The 14677-nt window shown below is 36.0% G+C and overlaps 1 protein-coding gene across 3 annotated transcripts in view; it reads right to left on the reverse strand.

Moving 5' to 3' along the window:
• The window catches only part of LOC123542644 (trichohyalin-like), a 67466-nt gene that overhangs the window by 13645 nt on the left and 39144 nt on the right, over positions 1-14677 (reverse strand). For 2 of the 3 annotated variants that reach the window (XM_053531120.1, XM_045328579.2), the window contains exons 20-28: positions 13104-13325; positions 12139-12327; positions 11793-11873; positions 8814-9716; positions 6035-6142; positions 4638-4874; positions 2327-2425; positions 912-1262; positions 120-332 (exon numbers count right to left, since the gene is read on the reverse strand). In XM_053531120.1, coding sequence (XP_053387095.1) covers positions 120-332; positions 912-1262; positions 2327-2425; positions 4638-4874; positions 6035-6142; positions 8814-9716; positions 11793-11873; positions 12139-12327; positions 13104-13325 — 2403 coding nt within the window. The remainder of the gene's footprint in view (positions 1-119; positions 333-911; positions 1263-2326; positions 2426-4637; positions 4875-6034; positions 6143-8813; positions 9717-11792; positions 11874-12138; positions 12328-13103; positions 13326-14677) is intronic. The other variant, XM_053531121.1, reaches the window with a different exon arrangement.

Here is a 14677-nt window from a genome sequence, read left to right on the forward strand (position 1 = left end):
ATCTTTTCTAAGAAATACCTAAATATTATATATTAAGACAATACTCTAACTTAAACCAAAATCTACAATAACAGTGCTGTAAGAGATGTTTAGACTTTTTTTGGGTAATGGTGGCTGACCTGTAACTTCTCCTGATTCTGTAATGATTTGTTCAACTTTGCTGTAACCTCCTCCACCTCAGCCTTATATTTCTCACATTTTTCCTGATTATCTGTCAGTTCATCTTTATAGCCCTTCAGAAGTTCCTTAGCTTTCTTCAACTCTCCCTCCAATCTGTCCTTGTCATCTAGGCTCTTCTCTATCTCATTTAACTTGTCTGTGATTTTCTTAACCTGAAATATTTTTATATTCATGTAATTATTCCATGATAAGTTACAAAGGTTTGTAAGTTGTTTTAGCACATTTTTCCACCAGTCTTCCAAATATTAACCTGACAAGTGTACCAGTATAAATCTGCTCTCTTTTTTAGCACATTTTTTTCCACCAGACTTGAGTATTACAGTTAATTATTCCAAATATTAATCTGACTAGTGTTCCTGTATTCTTTATCAGTATAAACCTGCTTTCTGTTAGTAACTAACAACTTTTCCACACAAATCAGAGGAGAATGAAGAATATCTCCAGTCAAAATGGCAACTATACATCACTGGAACTTATGACCGTCTGACTGTACCTTTTCAGCAATGGCAAGCTTCTCAAATGCATTATAATTGATATAAATTGCAACAATTTCATTCCGTCTTATATCACTTTTAACAGTAGAAAATTTTAAACAATTTAGACTATACAAAATATTGCCAAGAAACTTCTTGAAGAGTTCTGTTTTTTACTTTCTTATCTGTAGTCATTAACTAACAAGCATTTTCGAAATTCCGAAAATCTAACATGAAAGTGTGTATGTTTCACAGTACCTCTTCTGCATGTTTTCCTCTCTCCTCTTTCAGCTGTGTCTTCAATTTATTCAGCTCTGTGTTCACCTCACTCAACTGTTTCTCCAACTGAAGTTTTTCTTTCTGTTCAGAGTTATTCGCTCTGGTGAACTCAGCTTCAAGCTTCTGTCGCCATGAGTTCATCTCTCCCTCTAATCTGCGCTGGTATGCCGCTTGAAGTTCCGATCGCAGTTTGTCAACCTCCTTGGATAAATGAACATCTGCCTTGCCAAGAAGCGAATCACGATCGGAGATTTCTTGCAGAAGTCGCTCACGTTCCTCATACCAGAGAACTTGTTCTTTCTCCAGATCAGCTAGTGTGTTGTGCTGGTACTGAAGGAAGCATAAATATACAAAGGATTAAAATCACATGGTAACAAGAGCTGTCACTAATGGTGACAAATGCCCCCGCAGCACCTTGACCTTTGACCTGGTGATCTTGACCTATGACCTGGTGACCCCAAAGTCAGTAGGGGTCGTGTACTCAATAAGTACTATCAGCATGTGAAGTTTGAAGGTCCTGGGTGCAGTGGTTCGCGAGTAAAGTGCCTCCATGCAAAAAATTAACGTTGTGACGAACGAACAAACTAACGGACGGACAGTTGAAAACTACTATGCCTCCCTTCGGGGGCATAAAAAGAACATTTCTGTAACACAAAACAAAGATTTGTCTTTACAAAGACAGGTAAGACCAAGATTTCCTGTCAATGATCTAACCCGCATATTTCCAGACAATAATCTAGCCAAAGTTCCCTAAAAATTATCTAATTCAACTTCCCTGTCAATGGCCTAACCAGAATTTCCTGACAATGGTCATACACAAATTTCCTGACAATAATCTAATCTGAGTTCCCTAACAATGATCTAGTCAAGAGTTCCCTGAAAATGGGCTAACTCAAATTTCATAGCAATGATCTTTCTTGAGTTTCCCGGCAATGTTCTAACCAGAGTTCCATGACAATTATCTCACAGTAGTTCCCTGACAATTAACTTGTCTCAGTTCCCTGAAAATTGTCTTACCCAACTTCCCTGACAATTATCTCATATTTATTTCCTGGCAATGATCTAACCTGAGTTCCCTGACAATGACCTCACTCAAGTTCCCCAACAATTCTCTTACATTAGTTCCCTGACAATTATCTCACCTTAGTTCCCTGGCAATTGTCTTACCCGACTTCCCTGACAATTATCTCATATTTAGTTTCCTGGCAATGATCTAACCTGAGTTCCCTGACAATGACCTCACTTGAGTTCCCCAACAATTCTCTCACATTAGTTCCCTGACAATTATCTCACCTTAGTTCCCTGACAATTGTCTTACCCGACTTCCCTGACAATTATCTCATATTTAGTTTCCTGACAATTCTCTCACCTAAGTTCCCTGACAATCATCTTACCTGAGTTCCCTGTACTGATTGCTGTAGTTGCTCCTGCAAAGATTTTTCTCTCGCCTGCAAAATCTTCAACTGTGTTGTATATCGCTCTTCTAACTCTGCCTGTAATTTATAGTAAGTTTTTTTTATAAGAATTGTTGAAGTCTTGAAATCAACTGACACAATTTGGTCTAATGCAAATTGTTTTCACCTTTTCTTTATGCTTTACCAATGAACTGTCTTCCCATTTCCGAATATGATATTAGCTCATTACTTCTCTATTTGTGGTATACAAATGCCAGTTGAAAAACATGGCAGTCTGAAAGACAGCTAAATCCCCCATCACTGGTATGGATAGTGAAAGGGTAAACCTTTGACCTTGAGCTGTGACCTTGACCTTGAACTGACATGGCTGACCCATGAATTCTGCACATCGTCTAGATGAGGTGATCATTTGACCCAAGTTTCATGAAAATCCTAAAAGGGGTTTAGGAGATACAGAGCTCAAACCTTTGACCTTGAGTTGTGACCTTGACCTTGAGTTGACATGGCTGACTCATGAGTTCTTGATGAGGTGATCATTTGACCCAAGCTTAATGTAAATCCTTCAAGGGGTTTAGGAGATACAGAATGAACACTAAATGGAAGGCTCAAACCTTTGACTCTAAGTTGTGACCTTGACCTTGAGCTGGCATGGCTGACTCATCAATTCTGCACATCGTCTTGATGAGGTGATCATTTGACCCAAGTTTGATGAAAATCCGTCAACGGGTTTAGGAGAAACAGAGCGGACACAAAACGGAAGGCTCAAACCTTTGACCTTGAGTTGTGACCTTGACCTTGAGCCGACATGGCTGACTTATGAGTTCTGCACATCGTCTTGATGAGGTGATCATTTAATCAAAGTTTCATAATTATCCTTCAAGAGGTTTAAGAGATACTGAATGGACAAGAAATGGTAGCCTCACCCTTTTTGACCTTGAGTTGTACCTGAACCTTGCCACTTGCTCGATCATGGTTTAGCTCATTACTCTTATTGTGGTATACAAATCAAGTTGAAACATGTATCTGAAAGAGTTTAAATACCAGACGGACACTGGTAGATGGAAGGTAAACCTTTGACCTTGAGCTGTGACCTTGACCTTGAACGACATGGCTGACTCATGGAATTCTGCACATTCGTCTTAGATAGGTGATCATTTGACCCAAGTTGTATGAAAATCCTACAAAGGGTTTAGGAGATACAGAGCAACACAAATTTGAACATGAAGATGTAGGATGACCTGACCATTGAGCTTAACCACCCCTGACCCATGTGTCTGGGGATGAGTGATCATTTGACCAAGCTTAATTTAAATCCTATCAAGGTTAGAAGAATCAAGATGACACAAAATGCAGGCTTTAAAACTTATGGACTCTAAGTTTGGACCTTGACCTGAGCTGGCAGGCTGACTCTCAATGCTGCACATCGTCTTGATGAGGTGATCATTTGACCCAAATTTGTGAAAATCCATCAAGGTTAGAGACACAGAGTTGGACCGACAACGCCCACATGAATGAAATAGACCTTTGAACTCTAAGTTGTGACCTTGACCTTGAGCACGACCTGGCTGACTATGGTTTCGCACAGTCGTCTTGATGTGGTAACATTTCAATCAAAGTATTCTGAATTATCCTCAAGGGTTAGGAGATAAGAGCGGACACGAATGGAAGCTCAAAAAGCCTTTGACTCTGAGTTGTGACCTTGACCTTGACACGGACATGGGATCTGGTCTGCACTGTCATTGATAGGACATTGACCATTCATGAAACCTCAAGGTTAGTGAACAAGCAGACCACAAAATTTACGGAAGACAAAGATGACAGACGAGACGGACGAGACGATTCCTTTAAACCCCCCACACTTGCGGGATTAATAAATCCCCACTGTTCACAGGGGAATTCAACGCCAAAAATAAAGTTAGAAAAGACATATTTTTCCCACTGAATATCAGTTTCATATTATATCAAGTAAATCAAGACAAATCATCAGTAACACCATATTTGTCCAGCTAAGAAAATGCTTGTATTTCCGTAGATATTAAATAAGTATTTTACCTTATCTTTATTACACTGTTCCCCAAAAATATTCTGTCCTTCCATCTAGCAAGTCCTTACACTTATCTATATCCATAAATATAACCTTTAACTGTGAATCGATACTATTCAAGCAGGATTAATTCTTTCAAAGATTTTGTTTGAAACTAATCAAAGTTCGTTTTGTCTTTGAAATTTTGTATCTGCCAATGCCTGATGCCATGAAATAACCATTTTTAAATGATTTTGCAGCATTTACCTTATCTTTGTTATGCTGTTCCCTTGCAGCTTTCAGTGCTTTGTCCAGCATGTCTTTATGTTCATCTAGGAACTGCTTGTATTCATTTTCAGTTTGTTCTTGGAGTGAGTCAAGGGCGCCCCTTCTCTCTAAGTCTTTTTGCAGTAAAATATCCTCTTTTTCTTTCAGCCAGGCTGCTTCCTTCTCTATTAGCTCTGTCTGAACACTGCCTAGCTGATGTTTCAGGCTTTGTATTTCCTTGAAAGGTAAAACAATCAAATTCCACAAGTCTGCTGGTGATAATGGTTTAAACAATATTGGTAATTTGAGATTTAATTTTTTTTTTTTAGAAATTAAATGAATCGTTTTCGGAAATTTATTTTTGCTTTACATGCCTTTGCTTCATGCTAATAAATAGTATAGATAAACAAAGACTTTGAAATTCATGCATTATTTTGAACCAAGCTGAAAAGATTTATAAAATGTTATTCCAAGATCAGGGATGTTTGATTGGTAAAGTTTGACTGGTGCTGAAATATTTAACAAGAGCTATATATGAAACACATATATGCCACCTTGATGACCTGTCAGAAGCAAGTGTGTATGTAATTTGTACATTGTGACCTTTGCCTTTGACAAAGTAATTTTTTGACGTTTGACTTGCTATCCATCAAAATAAAAGTATTCATCTACTGGTCAAAGGCAATCAGCCTATGAAATCTGACCTCTGTGAAACCATGCATTATCTACCGTATAACCCCGTTTAAACGCCCCCTGGGGCGATGCATTTTACGAAAATTTTTATCCAAACAATGTCAGTAACTCGTATAAACCCCCCCCCCCCCCCCCCCTATTCATCCCAATTCATGCACTGACATAACCCGATATGTAATCGTACTGGGAATCTGTGTAAAGTCGTGCGCTGAGTGACGTCATCCGAGTTAAATTCGATCAATACTGTAGCGTTTATAGTGTGGCATATTCAGTACTTACACACAGTAGATTTATTTCTGCCATGCCTGTTTACATGTTTAAAAATTTGTGTTAATGAAGTGTGTTTTTTTTTTAAATTCATTTGTATTGTTATGGAATTGTTATTATCTGGATATTATTTTGTGTTGGATCTAGGACCAATTTTTGAAGGTAAGATTTTTTTATTTTCCCCAAAAAACAGGGGTGGGGCGGGGGGGCGTTAATACGGGGTTATACGGTAGTTATTAATTGGAAACCAAACGGTCTACCAACCAAAAAACCAACATGTTGTCTGTTCTTCGAAGGGGTGGAGGCACAAAAGTCTTGATTTATAGTTAAATTCAGTACTACCTATGGATGAACAGACACAGATTGACAGCTCAGCGTTATCAACAAACTATTAATCTGTCTAAATAGACTTTTAAAATGATAATACAGTATTGTACCTCCTTCAGGAGTCCCTGTGAAGCCTCGGCACTGGTTGTATTGATGGACATCTCCATCATGTATTCTCTGTTCCAGTCATCTTTTGCCTCCTGCACCGCCAGATTTACCTGAAATATACACAATCAAAAATATAATACAAGATGAGACCATCCTCTTTCCTGTCTTGTGTTTGCCGCTTGCTTTTACTCCCCTTCAAATCTTGTGCAATTTGTATTTTCTGAACAATTTATTCAAATCTTAGTAGTTATTTTCTTCACATTTGAAAAACAATTTCTAATATATTGGTACTTCGTCATCCCATAAAAATATATTGGGTGCATTACAAGGTAAATATGTGATTGACAAAATTTAATGTGATAACATCCCTTTTGTTGATAAAGGACATTACCTACGTTTGGCTTAAACTACATGTTACTCATTCACACATGCATATTGGACTCTTTTTTTCCTCTCAAAAATCAATATAATGTGGGTACTGTGAAAGTGACCAGTTGTAAAAACTTACTGACATAAATTTTTGCAAGGTATCCTGATAAATAAATGTTTAATATAATATATCACTATACAAGGATGTGTTATTTAAGCAGATAAAAAACAACACATGTATGAAAAATTTAACATCTATATTATTGTTCAGAGTTGATCCATAAAAAATGTTAGATGTAGAATCTAAAGCTATCCATTTGGTAATATTACCTGTATCCAACTTAAAAAATATCATGAAAACTAGCTAAATATTCGATCTAAATCTTTAGAAAAGAACACCTGACCTAAATGACAGCTACAACCGTAATTGAGCCGCACCATGAGAAAACCAACATAGTTCATTTGCAACCAGCATCAGGATTCATGCTGTTCACTTTCAAAGCCTATTTCAATTAGAGAAATTGTTAGCAAACAGCATGGATCCTGACTGGGTAGATGTGCAAGCTGGTCTGGATCCATGCTGGTCTCAAATGCACTATGTTGGTTTTCTCATGATGTGGCTCATGTCAAAACCACTACATATTGATTCAAATATTTTTCAATGGTTACACTACACATACAAAACACATTGTCAGCATTTCTTCATACTACACAGCAAACTAGCACACAAGCATTACTTCAGCATACCTTGTATTAAATTTTACTTTTAATGGTTGTAGAAGACTCAATTTTCATAAACAGGCTTAGGCATGAATACTGACTTGCGGAATCCCACCCATGTCAAGTCACAAACTCTCAGCTTTGAATGGCAAGATTCTAATTCAGTGACCTTAATTTAATCCACAAAATACTTGAGGCAAAATCACTATGATTTGCAGTATCATTTAATACCAGAACTATGTAAGTCTAAAAAGATTAAGCACACCGTGAAACATGAAATATTCAAACTTTATGACTACAAGATATGCTGAAGAAGTCTACACACTCCAAATTGTTTACAGTCGTGTTACATCAAAAACACATCACCATGCAAAAAAATCGAAACGTTATACATTTTAAGATCTAGGAGAGCGTGATAATTATGTTCACACGCAATGATGGAGATGATGATTATTTTGACAACAAAGATGATACTGATGATGAAGATGACAAAAATGATGTTATCAAGATGACAAAGATAAAAGTGCAACAAAGCAATATTTGAAAGCCTCTAGATGTGTAGTCCAGCCATACAACATAGCCGATATTCTGATGTACAGCTGTATACAACCTAGTAATAAAGAATTGTTCTTGTTTGTTTGTTTGTTTTGGGTTTAACGCTATTTTTCAACAGTATGTCAGTCATGTAACGGCGGGCAGTTAACCTAACCAGTGTTCCTGGATTCTGTACCAGTACAAACCTGTTCTCCGCAAGTAACTGCCAACTTCCCCACATGAATCAGAGGTGGAGGACTAATGATATCAGACACAATGTCGTTTATCAAATAGTCACGGAGAACATACGCCCCCACGTGAGGATCGAACTCGCGACCCCGAGATCCATAGATCAACACTCTTACCTACTGAGCTAAGCGGGCGGGTACCACACCAGACCGGATAACCACAGTGTAGTGTTAACAGACAGTGCTTCTGAAGCAAGCTGAAAGTGACTAGTGGTACAAACTTATTGACTTTTTGATCGAGATTTTTGCAAGATACCAAAAGTAGATACCAAAAGTACACATTGCTATGCTTTTGGAATAATGCAAAAATTCTTCTATTTTTACCAATATCTAATGTTATTTTGACCTACTTAATCATTTTTCTGTGTTAAATGTACATTATTAGCCAAACTTGGTGAAAATGAACATGTTGAAAAATTACACTCGAACTGTGGGTGAGCAGCTTTAAAAATACATTTTAATTCTAAGACACAATATCTATCAAAACCAGTACTTGTTAAGAAGAAACATACTCAGCTAGTGTATTAACAAAATTAGAACATGTCAAACTGTTGCAATAAAATTCTTAAATCAAAGGCAAAAAAAATCCAATCTAATCCAAATCCAAAGATTTCCCCTAAGCAAAACCAGAAATTCAAAATGAACAATTTCAAATATATTAAGAAGCTGAAAGAAAACATAATTATTATCTAGTATGTACTAATAGCTTTTAAAGGTTATGATGATGATGATGCTGTTGATGTTGATAGTGATGATGATGGCTGAGATCTACATCATAAAGATGAAATAATGGTTATGATACTAATGTCAATACTGATGATGACACTGATCATGATGATGATGATGATAAGTGAAGATAAAGCTCATCTAGCAAGGTTAAGGGTAGCAAGTTAGACCACACCCTACCAACCTCATGTTCAACTCTCAGTTGAAACTCATGCTCCACATCAAGTTTAACCTTCTCCATCTCCTCATCAAGATCTGCTCTCATTCTGTCTTCAACTTTCTCAGTAAGTGCCTTCATTTCAGTTTCTTTCTCTTCATTCCAGATATTTCTCCATTTATTTTTTTCTTCAGTCAATTTGTTATCAATTTCCTTTTCTTTTGCAGATTCCCAAATTTCTTTCTCTTTCTTAAGCCTTTCTTCAATATCATTTTCAATCATTTGTTTCCATTTCTGCTCTTCTTTCTGCAATTTCTCACCCAATTCCTTCTCAAATTCCAATCTCCATGTCTCCTGTTCAGAGTCCAATTTCCGACTTAGTTCTCGGTCTGTCTTCATTTGTAATAATTCCTTCTCTTTATCCAGATTCATCTGGCTCTCACTCTCCAGCTGTAGCTTTATTCTTTCATACTCTTGCTCCCTCTCCATATCAAACTTTCCTTTTAAATGTTCAAAATCTTCTCTAGCCTCTCTTTCAAACTTTTCTCTAAGTTTATCAATTTCAATTTTCATTTGATTGTCAAACTCTTCCTCCATGGTTTCTCTTAATTCTTTTCTTTCGCTTTCCAATCTTTTCTCCATATCTGCTCTCAACCATGATCTTAACCTCTCTTTCTCAGATTCCAGCTTTTTATTCAAGTCACTTTCAGCTTTTCTTTTCCACTTTTCTCTTTCTACTTCTAACTTTTCACTAAGTTCCTGATCAACCATAGTCCGCCATATCTTTTTCTCTGCTTGAAATCTTTCCTGTAACTCTGCCTCAAATTTCTGTTTAAGTCTCTCCTTTTCTTTGTTAATTGTTACAGTTAACTCCTGTTTACATGCTTCTTGGTGTTCTTCAATTGCTTCTAACACTTTAGCTTCACTTTCCTGTGCAATAAGTGAGTGCAATAAGAAACTCATGAACTCTTCTTACATTCATTAAGTGACACAGGTCACTTTATTTGTCTGATATGAGGTAAGACCATCTTTATACAGTATTATAGAAAATTCAGTTATACAATGATTGTCAGTTACGCTAACAAAGAGTTCCTAGAATCTGTGCGAGTACTAACTTAGTTCTACAAGTAACTTACAACTTCCTCACCAAAATGAGTTAGAGGGCAAACAACATTCTGTCTTTTGTCAAACTGTCATGGAAAACAAATTGTCTTTCCCTGGAATCAAACTTACAACCTCTGATATAGTCTTGAACTCTACCTACTGAGCTACTACGAATTCAAAACTCTCTTTCATGGGAATATGGATTTGTGGATTTCAAATTCTGAATAAAAATACTTGTTCACTGGGACTGAATTTTCTACATTCACTCAACGATGAAAATTAGTCCCCCATGAATATTATATGATTTCACGGTATATGGGCCGACCTAACTTAATGTAAAACTAGAGAGCAATGCACAGATTTTTAAAGAAGATACATGTACATTCAACAGCAGTGATCAATTTTAGCACTCAAAATAATAATTTGCTCTTTTTTCAGTAAATAAATGAATTAACACACAAGATAAAAATTGGCCTAAAACACGAAACCTACTACAAAGGCAGGACAGGACATTGAGATCCATGAACATTTGACAGTGGAATATTGTAAATGTGCACTCCTTACACCATTGCATTAAAACACAAACACGTCATCAGTGCTGTTTGAATAAGGGGTACAAAAAAAAAACACTTTAAAATAACAAAATATTTCTTTTAGATTTCCAAGGGTCTTCTATCAAGATAAACCATACAATATATTAATTTTCAAAACCTATGAACAAAAGTCTGGCCAGTATTAAGAATCATTGATCAATAATTTCCAGTCAATATTTGATTAGTTTGATACAAAGTAAAGTTAAATTCCTGCTTTACTGCATGAATTTTATACTGTGTGAGTAAAACTTTTGAGACCTTTTTTTTATTCAAAATATACCTGTTTTTATATATGTATACTGATTACAGTGCACTGACTATTGTAATACCTGCTTGAATGAAAGTTGAAGACTCAATGCTTTCGAAAGGACCAAAGATTACTACAGCCCTATTCAGCGAAAACTAAATCATCACAGATATTACCCAATTTAAAGGAACTTGAATTTTCCTTTTTGTATCAAAAGGTCAGCACCTCCTATTGAATTCAATTCAACTAGAATTAATTGCAAAGTTGGTAAAAATCATTTCAAATAATACTCGCTTATTTTGATCTACAAATACAATATACAAAGCAGACTATTTCATATAACAGTATCACCAATAATACACTATATCATTGCTTTAACAGCCTAACTAACGTAAATGCAACTCTGGCTAAGAAAATTTAATTTGGCTATTACAGTCAACCGGCAGAATGTAATATCCAAGTCTGTTTATACACAAATAACTATAAATATCCTTTTAAAGTCTGAATAATGAACATCCAAAATCAGTAGAATATAATTTATTTATAACAAAAGACATTCTAGATTAATTTTCCTATCTACACTGTTCAATAAACTATTGGCTCCGGTGACTAATAATTCATTCCAACGTTTCCGAGTATTTTCTCATCTATCATAAACTATGAAGAGCATAGTGTTAGAACTTAATGATGCATGCAATCTGTTCAACCTGTTAATATTTAATATTCTGAACTGTTTAAATAGTTCTATAGACACTTCATATGACCTCTGGGCTATGGTATGTGACAAAGCTAATTAGGTAATAATTAATGAATGGCTATGAAATCTCAGTAGAAAAAGTATCTCTGCTTTCGCAAAAGTGTACTCATTTCTAACATACCGTTTTAAAGAAAGAGGCCAAGAAAATGGCCATAAACTCATATACAGTACGATAGACTCCTGTCACACATAAACAGTGCATTCATAATTAAGACTTTCAATACAGGGGTCCTCATGTACCTTATTTGCTCTACCCTGTGATACAGCAGAGAAATAACTACATGTATGCATTGAGTCTGATTTACCTTTTGCAGTTTTTCTTTTTCAACTTCCAGTTTTTGAACCAGTCTGCTTTCTAGTTCACTTTCTGCACTCTGTTTAAGGGTCTGAAAAACATATCTTCATTTTTTATGTCTGTTTTGATGGATCTGAAGTCATTTAGAAACATTTAGGGTCATATGGTGACTTTCCGACTTCAACAATGGAGGTAAAACTGGGGCACCCCTCCAGACATTAATTGAGCCTTTCTGGGTTCAATAAATGTTAAGTTAAAACAATGATTTAACAGAAGTGGGTACTTAAGTTTTTGGTCTTTTCGTAAAACAACATAACTGTAACATATAATAATAACATCAGAAATAATAATTGTACCTCTTTCACCTTCTGTACTTCCGCTGGAAGATCTCGATTTTTCCAGTTTTCCTTTTCCTTGATCAACGTTTGTTCCATAAGCTTCATCCACTTCCTGCGTTCTTTCTCGATTTCCTCCGGCAGGTCGGAATTCTTCCAGTTGTTTCGTTCCTCTCTCATCTTCCCTTCTACTTCATCATACCACTTCTCCTGTAACGGACAATCGGCAAAATAATCTTAAGCTTTCATTTCTTACAGGCAAAAAGTCTTTTTACAATACATCTGTTTGGTATTATATTTTTTGTTGTGTTACACATTTACAAAGTACAGATCACATGGCAACTTTGTAGTTTTATTGGTAAAGGAGGACCCCAAGGTGCCCCTTCAGGCAATATATTAATAGGCCAATGATTGAGTCAAAAACTAAAAGCCTGAAAGTCTACTTTCTTGAGCCTGAAATATCATTTTTAAATAGCTACATAAGAAAATTCTGGTAATCAGAGGCCAGAAACATGGAGCAGTCCTGAAAAATCCCTGGCCTGAATGATCTAGATAAGGTGATCACTTGTGTCAACCACTGCCCTTACACAATCCAGCTAAATGGCTATTTTGCATGACGACTCAATAAGAGGTTTGAACCCACAGAAAAGACCTGAGACCACGGAACAGACCTTTATTGCTCTGAGTTATCATAGCTTTTTAAAATATTTTACTGCATGCAACTTTTACAGTTCTATTTACTGTAATTTAGGCAGTAGCCATTTAGAGAATCTAATGTAATGTGCTAACAGGGAGAGTAAGGAAGAACTGTTGTCAAGGGCAAATATGATAGGCTGAAGATCTGTTATACAAACATTAGCAGTGAGTTGACCTGGTAGGGAGAAAGGTCTCAAAAGGATAATTTTCTTTGCCCGACACTGAGTAGGGGCCAATCTTGATCAAGAGAAATAGGATCCCTAATGTTAATATCAGTATCTGAAAATTACCTTTTCTCTCTCCAGTTCTTTTGGCAGTTCAACATCTCTCCAAAGTTCTTTCTCTTTTCTCAGTCTATTTTCTTCCTCATTCTTCCATTTATTCTTCTCTCTATCCAAAACTTCTGGCAGTGTCTTATTGGTGAATGTTTGTTTTTCCTGAGCTATTCTTTCTTCATACTCTCTCATCAGTTTCAATTTCTCAGTCTCGAGTTCCATACATCGCCAATTTTCCTGAAAAAAAAAATCAACTTTGTGATTATCGTAAATATGCAAAAGGCATACTGTAAAATCATTTAATTTCGTGGGCATGAAATTTCGTGGTTTTGGTCAAAACGGCAATTTCGTGGGGGTATGAATTCGTGGATTTCAACTTTGAACATAAAATGAATGGGAATTTTACTTGTTCGTTGGGATTAAATTTCGTGGATTGACTCTACCACGAAATCCACGAAAATTAGTCCCCCACGAATATTAATGATTTCACAGTAATATGTCTGTATTTTCTATTCTGAAAATATATGAGTATAGTTAGACTTTGAAGCTTTTCTGCTTTTTAGCTTTAAATACTGTATAATCACGAAATCTGTGTGGTTTTTTGCCATAACTGTTACTTCGTTAGCATATGAAATAATGTATTATGACCTTTGAACAAACAAGAGCTGTCCGTAAGACAGCCAAGCTCGACTATTCAAAATATTGTCACAGAAGCAGGAAATTATTACCCAAAATGTTAAATATCAAAAGAGTTATAAGTTCGAAAGGGGACATAATTTGACCAAAATATATATCAGAGTTATGGGACTTGATGTTATCAACTAGTTTTATAACCCCGAAGAAACATGTTAAGTTTCAATTCAATATCTGCATTAGTTTTGGGGATAGTAACTTGCAGGTAAAACTTTAACCAGCATTTTCTAAGTCCAAAAGGGGGCATAATTTGCTCAAAATACATGTTAAGAGTTATGGAACTTGACCCAGTGAGGTTGGTAATTGACCTAGAAAAAGAATAAATAAGTTTCAAAGCTATATGCCTTTTGGTAATTGCTGTATGTACTTGCACGCAAAACTTTAACCAGGATTTTCTAAGTCCAAAAGGGGGCATAATTTGCCCAAAATACATGTCAGAGTTATGGGACTTGGTGCTATCAACTAGTTTTATAACCCCATGTGAAGTTTCAATTTAATATCTGTAGTAGTTTTGGAGATAGTTACTTGCATGTAAAACATTAACCAGGATTTTCTAAGTCCAAAAGGGGGCATAATTTGCCCAAAAGACATGTCAGAGTTATGGGACTTGACCCAGTGAGGTAGGTAATTGATCTAGAAAAAGAAAAAATAAGTTTCAAATCTATATGCCTTTTAGTAATAGCTGTATGTACTTGCACGCAAAACTTTAACCAGAATTTTCTAAGTCCGAAAGGGGGCATAATTTGGCCAAAATGAAGGTCAGAGTTATGGGACTTGGTGCTATCAACTAGTTTTATAACCCCGAAGACACGTGAAGTTTCAATTCAATATCTGCATTAGTTTTGGAGATAGTAACTTGCATGTAAAACTTTAACCAGAATTTTCTAAGTCCAAAA

The sequence above is a fragment of the Mercenaria mercenaria genome, chromosome 19 (genome assembly GCF_021730395.1).
Source record: "Mercenaria mercenaria strain notata chromosome 19, MADL_Memer_1, whole genome shotgun sequence".
Taxonomy (NCBI): Eukaryota; Metazoa; Mollusca; class Bivalvia; order Venerida; family Veneridae; genus Mercenaria; species Mercenaria mercenaria.